The 11,150-nt window shown below is 36.4% G+C and overlaps 1 protein-coding gene across 2 annotated transcripts in view; it reads right to left on the bottom strand.

Annotated features, from left to right (window-relative positions):
• Rnf13 (ring finger protein 13) overlaps positions 1-11,150 on the bottom strand; it is a 91,286-nt gene that overhangs the window by 50,911 nt on the left and 29,225 nt on the right. For both annotated transcript variants that reach the window (XM_005344008.3, XM_013348753.2), the window contains exons 2-4: positions 9,432-9,557; positions 5,771-5,851; positions 3,196-3,321 (exon numbers count right to left, since the gene is read on the bottom strand). In XM_005344008.3, the coding sequence (XP_005344065.1) occupies positions 3,196-3,321; positions 5,771-5,851; positions 9,432-9,545 (321 nt within the window). In that variant the 5' untranslated portion in view covers positions 9,546-9,557. The remainder of the gene's footprint in view (positions 1-3,195; positions 3,322-5,770; positions 5,852-9,431; positions 9,558-11,150) is intronic.

The following is an 11,150-nucleotide window of genomic DNA, read 5'->3' as shown; positions in this document are numbered from 1 at the left end:
AGGCAAGAACAGGTTGTTCTTCTAGAAGCTTCAGTTTTAGACGTTTTGTTTCCATCAAAAGTACCTGCAAACAATTCAGAAGCCAAAGAATTTCAATATTTCCAGAGCCAAAAATGTCTGTGGAAAGATGAAGGCATGATGGATCTTAAGCAAAGGATTAAGAGCAAAGTGACCCCGCAGTTGGGGCTGTGAGTCCAGCATCCATCAGCAACCAGTGAGATGGACTTTTAGCAGTGGACACTCCTTCTTCCATCAGAAAGAAAATTAAAGGGGTGGTTGCTGGCTTAGGGAGTAAATGCACTTGACACTAAGCCTGACAACCAAAGTTTGATACTCAGGATTCATATGCTGGAGAGAACCAACTCTCACAGGTTATCCTCTGACTGCTACATGTGTGCTATTGTACACAATAAATTTAAAAATATATAACTAAAAATAAAGAAAATCTCAAAGGGAAAAAAAAAAAAAAAAAAAAAAAAACCAGAATACCTAAAGCAGTAGAATGTTTGCAAAGGCCTTGGGTTTTGATCACCAAAAACAAAGGGAAAAAAAAAAAAAAAAAACATTTTTGAATTTGCAACTGCTCAGGTCAATTTCATTGATGTGAACAAAAAGTTAGCCTAAATCAATATTTCTTTACCACCACACACACATACAAACCATATACACCATACCACACATACACACAACATACACACTACACAAAGCTTTTCCACAACCTGACATTTAGAATTCAGCAATTTTTCAGCAGCTCAAATTAGTGACTCTAGTGAGAAAGCTGCCTCAACATTCAAGTTAGGATTGCAAGTCTAAAAACGGCATCCCTTAGGATACGGTGCATATTAAAATGCACACGAAAATGAAATCTCTATTCTGAGCTGATATTTTATATCACTTTTCATGTGCTGAAAGGATTCGTATTCCAACCAATCTTAATATTTCTCAACCTAACACAGCAGAGGTAGCATTCCAACATGCTCATCACTGAACACATGGTTTCCAGAAGTACGTTATCACAGCCGAAAGATATCTATCTGTATTTGCTATCTGCCCACTAGGACCATCTCAGATGACAAGGATTCACCTTGTCCTTGATAAAGAACAAATAACTTGGATGCCACCCAGTAATAAATCTCGAGCACACATGTCCTTTTAGGCTTCTCACTGTTATGGTGTCCTAGCCCTATATTTAAGGCTTAATACCCAGATCTACATAAAATATAAGCTCTAATGCTAAGAAGCCAAATTTAGAAAGAAAAAAAAAACCATAGACTTTTAGGATAGCATCAATCAAGAAGGTGGAAAATATTACTATTGAACAAAAAATATTCTTTATCCACAAAAAGAAGTACAAAAGGACCAGCTATGGTGGCATGTGCCATTAATTCCAGCTCCCAAAAGGCAGAGGCAAGCAGATCTCTGTGAGCTCCAGGCTGGCCAAAGCTATATAATGAGACGCTGTCTCAAAAAAGAAGCAAACATTGCCTTGTTATGGTTTTCCCCAACCTGAAAAACGTTTCTTTTCACAAGACATTTTAAGACAAGATAAAGGTAAAAGCAGGGGGCGGGTCACTGAGGGACCAGGAGCAGTCTGGACTGCACAGCCAATGTCAGGCCAGTGTGGCTGTACAGTAAGACCTCATCTTAAGGGGTGGTGCTTGCTGCCAGGTCTGACAAGGAGCTAAACCTTTAGAACCCACATGGTGCTGGAGAGAACTAACTCCTACAAGTTGTCCCCTAAGGAATATTGGACCCATCCCTGTAAGTAGCTTTAACAGGATGCTTGACTCTCGTTGATAGTTAGGTGACATAAGTCATCTTTCTCTTAGGTCATGTTTTCTTCTTGCCTAAACACCATTCATTATGGCGCATCACAGTAATCAGAGTATCCTGTGTTTGAAGAACGTGCAAATAAGCTAGGTTCCTAACATTTGCTTAAGCTAACGCATTCATACAAAATTACAAATAGACATAAATGGACTGCTATTGACTACTTGAAATATATTTATGTAAAATTCAGAAAAAGGTTCTGTATCTACATTGTAAATCATGAGATGCTGAATGTAACATAAAGCTGCATATAATAATCAATCTAGAAGCTCAGAGAAGTACAGTGATTTTTAATCGAAGGCTGATACCTAATCATCAGAAATTCTCCTCAAGGTGAAATTACACTTGCTTCTCCAGTAACTAAGATGACTTTACCCTTCCTTAAATTACTGTGACAGGTGGTCTGTAATTATTACTATTAGTAATAGCCTGTATTTTCTACATTACATCCTAATGTAACTAAACTGCCTTTTGAAACAATAGCAAATTTTATAACTGATATCAAGTCACTAAATCAATATCCTTTGCCAATAACTAAATTTCTTTAAAACTCTCATTTTTGCTGTCTTTATGATTATTATATTTACCTAAAATGGGAAAAACCATGCAACACCAACTGCAAACACCTCTTGCCTGCATCTGACATTCAAGGCACTGGCAGGGATTTGGGATTCAAATGGATGTAATCTATTTTCAGGTGTTGATTATAATCACTTCTTTCCCTAAAGTGACACCCCTGTATTTAACACAACTACAAAGAAGATAATATCAGGAAATCACCAAGAGCCATTAAGCATATCTTTGAAGAAAAACTCATAAAATAAAAAAACGTGTGCACATGTATAACCAACTAAAATTTTATCCATTGAGACTGTCTATATGGTGAAATCTAAGGGGAAAACGTTATTACTATTTATTATTATTATAAATACAAAAGTGAGAAAAGTTCTGTGGGGAGCTCTGCTTTACTACCTGAAATGTCAGCTTTGCCCAACTGCAGGGAGACAAAGCCCAATTTCAGAGACAGACTATTACTACAAATATTGCAATGTAAGTGTTGATCGAGACAAAGGGTAAACATTTTGTCTGCACTGTAAAAGTTAAAGCTAAAACAAAGCATACTTTTTACTTTTTACTTTCTCCTTTGGCCACTAAATGTTTATAGTTCATTTTGTAACAAATGAGACTTAAGTAACATTTCTTCCTAATCTTCTCTTCAAAGTTTTTTAATTTTAATTTCCTTTAGCTGGCTCCATTTTCATTTTACTCTGAATAATTTCATACACTGACTTAAATCTTTCCTGAAAAGTAATTTAAATTAGATAACAATAGATAATAATAATAATATCAAAAGGAAAATATTACCTTTATATCAAAATTACAATCAAGTCTTCTAATCAAAACGATGAAAGTGCTGGATGAATTGTCTTTTAGTGGTGGAGGCACTATAGGTTCACAAGCATTCTCTGGTTTCGAGTTAATCAAAAAGCCCTGAAAAAGAATCAGTAGTAAGTTATTTCTGTTTCACTCAAGAGGTCAATTAGCTTATCCCACAGACGGCGTCCATTAGTCTCCTGTGCTTTACACTATTCTGCATGTACTTCTGGAAGCTACAGTTGTTCACAATCCCAGAGCTTTTAAAGTAGAATCTGTGTTCATAACCATTTCATTTAAACAGGTCCAGCCTTTCAGAATGTTAACATATTTAGGATTGCACATGAGACAGTTACACCAAAGATAGCCACTCCTAACATGTTGGTACTATTTCCCAACAATGACATTTCTAAAGCAAGAAATTTTTTTAGTTTAGTTTTTACTTTTTACATTAACAAACAAGAAAAAGGCACACATTACATCATAAATAAAATAGTTTTCTATATCAGTACTCTCCTGAGTATATATAGACATATGTACAAATACATTAATTTCTTTCTTGTTGTTGTTTTTGTTTTTCAAGACAGAGTTTCTCTGTGTAGCCCTGGCTGTCCTGGAACTCACTCTGTAGACCAGGCTGGCCTCAAACTCAAAGATCAACCTGCCTCTGCATCCTGAGTACTGTGCTTGAGAAATTCAAAGAGGCCATGAGAAACATTCAGGATGAACTTTAAATGCATAAGAGTAAACTGCTGAATGAATCCAAGTCATAACCAGATTAATGAAATCAAGATCTCAACTCAGGACACAGAAACAGATTTCAATAAGAAGACAGAAAAACTTAAGAAAACACAATGAAATGAAGCTAGAAATGACAAACTCAGTAAGTCAAATAAAAAGCTGAGATGAGTGGAAAGCCTCACCAATAGAAACGTGTGAATGACACAACATTGGGGCCTGAAGACAAGATAGAGTTGAATATTCAGGAAAAAATATGATAACATTTTAAAAGCACATGAACAGAACATGTAAAATCATTAGGACACCACAAAAATCTATATATTATGGACACACAAGAATTCTATGCTAAAAGCACAAGAAATCATTTTAAAATTATAGAAGGAGCTGGGCATGGTGGTACATACCTTTAATCTCCACACTTAGGAGGCAGAGGCAGGTGGATCTCTGAGTTCCAGACTGGCCTTGCTTACCAAGAGAGTTCCAGGACTGCCAAGGCTACACAGAGAAAAAAATATAGAAGAGGGTAGAGGGATATCTCAGTGGCTAAGTGCACACACTGCTCTTGCAGAGGACCCAAGTTCAATTCCTAAACCCTAAACCAAGTAGCTCCAGGGAGATTCAACACCTCTGGTCTCCCAGGGCACAGTAGTTAAGAGCACACTATCTTGTAATGAGGAAGGAATTTCTAACTATTATGCCAGAGAAAATGGGAAAATACACTAATTTTTAACCACCTAATAAAATCACTGAAACAATTACTTAAACTCAAGAGAAATTACTTAAACTCAAGAGAAAAATATCCTGAAGCATATGTAAAAAACAATTGATACTTCCAATATGTAATAAACTCTGGCAAAAGAGAAATGCATTTGTTTTTAAGTGGGCATAGAGTATTTATAGTCAGCTAACTCTCTTAATGTGTCTGTGTATGCATGCGCATATACGCATGTGTGAGTTATACAAGCAGAAAATCCAAGATATTTAATCTTATTAGATACTTTTGACAAATTAGTGAATATTTTATATCTAATACTGAAGATAGCATAGGAAAAAGGATGGTCTCAAATAAAATGATAGAATTTTAAACTGCCCTTAACTTTCTGTAGAGCAACCTGAAATCTATAACAAAATTTAAAACATGCTATGTCACAAAGAAAGCAATTTTACATTTCAAGACATACCCTATAGAGATAAATTCAGCAGGATGAAAACATTGATTAAGCAAGGACCAGTAATGCATGTCTTTAAACCCAACACTCAGGAGGCAGAGGCAGGAGAATCTCTGTGAGTTTGAGACCAGCCTATTCTATACAGCAAACTTTAGGCCAGCCAAGGCTACATTGTGAGATTCTCTCTCAAAAAGAACAAAAACAATAAAAGAAAAAGAAAAAAAATCATGGAAGCAAATGTTAGGAATAGGCTAAAAGATCTAAATATACAATTCAAGAAGTTAAAATGTTCAATATCCATAGCATTTCATGATATTGCAAAACCAAGAAATCATTAAAAGTAATAACAAAGATCTTTCCCTATCAGCAAGAAAACTTGATAGAGAAAAAATTATGGGGGCAGGGTTCAAGCAGCAAGTTTCTATTAGTGTTAAATATAGCTTTATTGTATATACTAGTATTTACATAAACACGTATACATATCTGTATAAAAATGCATACATAGCACACAACGGCTTGAATAACTTCATCTTCTCAAATGAGTACTTCAGTTTTTACGATAATAAATACTAAGAAATGTTTTCACTCAGTAAATGACCATTAAAAACACCTTATTAAATCTATGTTATAAATCTTCTATGTTAGTATTTTCTCACCTTTAAGCCTTCAGCTGGTAGCCTATAGCCAAATCTTGCTGGAAGATCCTCAAATGTCTGAGATGCATTTTCAAAATTATACTAAATATAAAATTAAAAGAATCAAGTTAAAATCAATTTATATATTACAGTTTAAAGTTTATTAAATCACATAAATTATCATTTCTGTAACTCTGATTTACTAGTGCAACATATCACAACATAGAAACAGCATCAATTAAGATAGCAAGAATAAAAATAATTTACATAAACCACTTAAATTTGATTCTGACTTCATGTACTATCAAACACGAACAATAATTCTGTAACGTTGCACATCTACTGTTTTCTGGGTAAAGATAATTCCCTGGCAACAAATTTTCTAGATATATAATTCCAGCAGACGAGTTCCCTTTTATTTTCTCTATATTTTAAGGGTCTGATTTAATAGAAGAAATTTACAGGATTTATGGTGAAAGCTACGAAAGATGACATTTCCTCCCAGCAAAGGTGACATCAACTCAAACTCTGATGTACTGTCAATTTTTACATAAAAGAACACTTAAGACAAGGGTTCTCCACCTTCCTGATGCTATGACACTTTAAAACGGTTTCTTGTGTTGTGGTGACCCCCCAACCATAAAGTCATTTTTGTTGCTACTTTATAACTGTACTTTTGATGCTGTTATAAACGCAATATAAATATCTGTGTTTCTGATGGTCTTCGGCAACTCCTATGAAAGGGTCATTTGCCCCACAATGGGTCACAACCATTTGAGAACCAGTGACTTAAGGACCAAATTCAGCAGAGCACATAATAGGGAAAGCTAAAGCTATTTAAGTATTTTGATTTGATTTATTATTGTTGAGAATGGTACACACATGCCATAAAGGACATACAGAGGTCAGAAGATAATTTTGTCGAGATGGTTCTTCATGTCCACTTTGATGTGGGTTTCAGGGATTGAATTCAGGTCTCAGACTTGTGAAGTAAGCACTTTAACCATCTCAATAGCCCAAGTTTTTCAAACAATTTCCACTTTCCGTACAGATATGGATTCTTGTGCTACAGTATTGCGTCTTCTACTATAATAAAAGAAAGTGTGCTTTTAGGAGATAACAAGAAGACTAGGGACATAGCTCAGTGGTAGAGCCTTGCCTAGCATGCATGAAGCCCTGAGTTTCACTTCCAACACCACAAAAAAGGTTATAGATGATAGTAGTACCGACCTAACTGTGAGATAAGTCTGCTGTATCATTTAAAATGATTAATCTACTATATAGAAAACAAGAGAAAAAAGAATAATAGAAAAAAGCAAAGAATAACAAGTAACTTTTGTAACATAGATGAAATCTATGCTATAGCAGAATTTAAGATAATTGTTCATAAGCTGTAAGTCATAAATAGAAAACATATTTACAAAGTAAGGGAGTTACTTGATAGTAATCACAAGACAGAAAAGTCTTTCAGGGGCTAAGAGCACTTTCAGAGGACCCAGGTTCCTATCCTAGCAACACCCACATAGTAGCTTAAAATCACCTCTAACTCTAGTTTAAGAAGACTGACACCTCCTTCTGGCCTCCATGCGTACTATGCAGCACATATACATACATGCAGGCATTCACAAATACATATAAAATAAAAATAAATAAGACCTTTTTAAAAGTAAATATCAAGTAAGCCTTGGGAGTCACAAATCATAGAGGTCACATATCCAGGGGGACAGGTGTGCTGCCCTGAATCCATCACCTCCTGGACAATCCTGCTCTTCCAGCATCATCTGCCAGAGGCATGAGATAAGAAGTACTGCAGGTGAGCAACATTATCCTCATAGCTATGCCAAGGCACAGACGTGTCTCTCTCCCCTACAGAAAAAGCACCATTCAATCAGGACAGCTGCCAGATGTCGAGTCTCTTGGCCTCACCCTCAGCTCCTGTCACAGTGAAAGCTGATGCAGGCAGCAAACAAGAGCTCAGGCTAACACAGCAGGGAGCACAGGACTGGGGTGACCCAGTGCCTGAATGTCTGCATATACCTAGCTTTCCCTTTGCTTCTCACTAGACAATCATTCATTCTGTTGACTTGGGTACCCAGCCCAAAATCGTACCTGTGAGCCACCAAATACACATGACTTCCTATTGCAACAGTGTTCGCACTTTCAGAGAGATTTACAAAATACTTTCTACACAAAGTATTTTCAATTCAACTAAGACAATTCACATTTAATCTCCTAAAGTATCATTATTTTAGTCACTCAACTCAGTATTGAATCTTAGGATGAAGAAATTGATTTAGAATAGTGCAGAAAGAGCAAGGGAAAATACAAGTGTTTAAAGACAGCACTTTAAAATGTATGCTTTAAAAATGAGGAAATAGTAGAAGCCACAAATAAGTGTTCTTTGATTGCTTTAATGACTAAATTTTTGGAACTAAAACCTCTCTCTTGAACAGTACTTGTAACATCCTTCAGGGCTTAGAAGACAGGTGTTCATTCATTTACAACCGTATAATATAAACTATTACTATCACCCTCATTCTGCATGATGAACACAGACTACTAAAATAACTTACACCATTTACACCATTGGAAGGAGCAGGAGTCAGAGCCCTGGCTCTTAAATCACAAGGTACAACTATACTTCCACTTTCACTGTCAGGTAACTATGGACTGAGACGTTAAGTAATTTGCTGAAGGTCATCTTAACACATGCACAAGAATTTAACTCACCTTGTAACGCTATTACCAAAGCTCTAGACTACCATTACATATAATCTATCCATTCCTGCCACTTCTTACTATGTGATTCTGACACTCACCCTGCTGACCATCAGGTAACCAATCCTCTCTGACAAATACAAACAATGAAATCAAAGGCAAATTGGGATCAGCTAAAATGATGTCATTCAACCGTGATTAACAAAATATCATGCAGTGGCACATCCATGTTTAATGCTGCTACGGTCACAACAGCATGATGTTTGCTAAGAAAGAAAAGAGGGAAAGGAGGGAAGGGGGAAGGGAGGAAGTAAGGGAGAAGGGCGGAAAGGGTGTGTGGAAGGGAGGGAGAAAGGAAAAGAGGGAAAGAAAGAGACCAGGTGAGGTGGTACACTCCAGTAATTCCAGCACTCAGGAGGCAGAGGCAGGTGGATCTCTAGGTCGACCTAGTCTACACAGCGGGTTTCAGGAAAGCCAGGATTATGATAGCAAGAACAGCCTCAAAAAAAAGAAAATAAAAGATACCAGGTAGTAAAGAAACCAATAAGATTCTACATAAGAGCTGTTTGGTGATGGCTTGCCTTTATTCCCAACACTCTGTGAGTTCAAGGCCAACCTGGTCTACAGAGAGAGTTCCAGGACAGGCTCCAAAGCTACACAGCGAAACCCTGTCTCAAAAACAAAACAAAACAAAAGGTTCTACATAAAACACAAGGATGTAGGTATGGGCTCATAGTCTCAGAAACAAACACATCATTTATAAGGCACTTAAATGTTCAAGAAATTTATGCTGGATATTAAGCAAACAAAAGAAAATAAGACTCACTCAATTTTCAAGTAATTTTCAAGTAACTGTATGTAGTTCAGCATGTTTGTTTATAAACACATTTAAGAGCCACCATTCATGGCTTTTTTAAAGCATTAAGTGATATTTTTAGACATAAATAAATTGTATTACACTTACTGCTAGAATGTCTGCTTCTACAGGCAGCAGGTTCAGGAATGCAAAGAGCTGCACAGTCAAGATGGTGTAGACTTGCGTGGCAGACAGCATCAGCATCCCTATGGAGAGCAGCATCTCGTAAATCACCTAGGAGATAAATAAAGAATAACTGGAAACGCTGGTGCTTTCACCCCTAGAAGAAATCATTTCCCACATATCCATTTAATTACAAATGTGCTAAGATTAATTATAAATGTGCTAATAAAACTAAGAAATATTTTGAAGCCAGGCATAGTAGTGCACACCTTTACTCCCAGCACTAAGTTCGCAGAGGCAAACTGATATCTATGACTTCGAGGTCAGCTAGGCCTACATAATGAGCAAGGGGTACACACACACAGAGAGAGAGAGAGAGAGAGAGAGAGGAGAGAGAGAGGGGGGGGTAGACACTTCAGTGGTGAACATTTGCCTAGCAAGCACAAGGGTGTGTTCAATCCCACAGTACTGGGGAAGGGGGCTAGTTTTAAATAGTAGCACACTCCCAGACATTCTATGCTCTGCATTTTAAGCACAAAACAAATGTTTCCCCCACAGAGCTTTGTTCACCAGCACGGTTTTTGGAGAAACAAGATTTCAATCAAAATACGATAAAAAGAAAACAGACAAGGTTTCTTTAAAATTTGAAGTTTTTCTACATTTCTAAAAATTGTATCTTTTGTTCAATACAAAAATTCATATACATTCACTAAAAATAAACTCGAAATTTGAGATAGGCTTCACTGGATGGCCCTGGATGCTTAGAAATCCCTACTAAGACCAGGTGAGCAGGACTCACAGGGACCTAAAGATGTACTAAAGATGTACGCCACCACGACCACATATATACTTTCTTTTACCTTTTCCCTCCCTATTTTTTTCTTTTTTTTTTTTTGAGACAAGTTCTCACAATAACAACAGTTGACTTACTACTTAGTATGTAGTTCAAGCTGGCCTTGAATACACAGCGATCCACATACCTCTGCCTCCCAAGTGCTGGGATTGAAAGTGGAAGATACCTTATGTTGTACTGACATTAAAGGGAGAAAAACTAGTTGACTCTCTCTAATCTAGAAATTTAAAAATTCCAGATTTTGTAAAATTTCACATTTATGATTTTTTAAATTAGAAACATCCAACTGGTATAATTTGCAGAAATACAATGAAATATTTGCCATACCAAGGACTTTTGGTAAGGGGCATTCAATTTTTTGCATTGATTTCCTAATAACCTATCATTTTATTTTCCCTATCTATAACCAAAAATGACCCCTTCTCTCCCTTGCACTCTTGGAACCAGGCCACCATGACATTATGGCTTACCTCCAGAACCCCAGTACTTTCCCTTCATAAACTATCTCCTTTGCTATTAAAAATAAAAATAATAAAAGGCAATTGGTGTTTGCTTCTCCCAGATCATTCGGTTCTCTAAATCACTCTCCAATCTATCTTATAACAAATCAAAATTCCAGGATAGGGCTGAAGATTCAACAGTGGATAACATTTTTATTGGCCAGTCTCAACCAGTTGTATAGTATACTTTTCATGGAAAAAAAAAAATGAGAACACAATTAACAAAGGCAATAGACTTTATAGTGAACTGCTTCAATAAATACCAACAAGTTACAGAGAATCCACATTGATGATACTGAGTGAGTGTTCTTGGTGGGGAATGAGACAGATCCAAAGTCTGAATCTGAAAGC

This window comes from Microtus ochrogaster, chromosome 1 (genome assembly GCF_000317375.1).
Source record: "Microtus ochrogaster isolate Prairie Vole_2 chromosome 1, MicOch1.0, whole genome shotgun sequence".
In the NCBI taxonomy this organism is placed as follows: Eukaryota; Metazoa; Chordata; class Mammalia; order Rodentia; family Cricetidae; genus Microtus; species Microtus ochrogaster.
The sequence above is the reverse complement of the archived record's forward strand: the minus strand, read 5'-3'. Positions and strand labels throughout refer to the sequence as shown.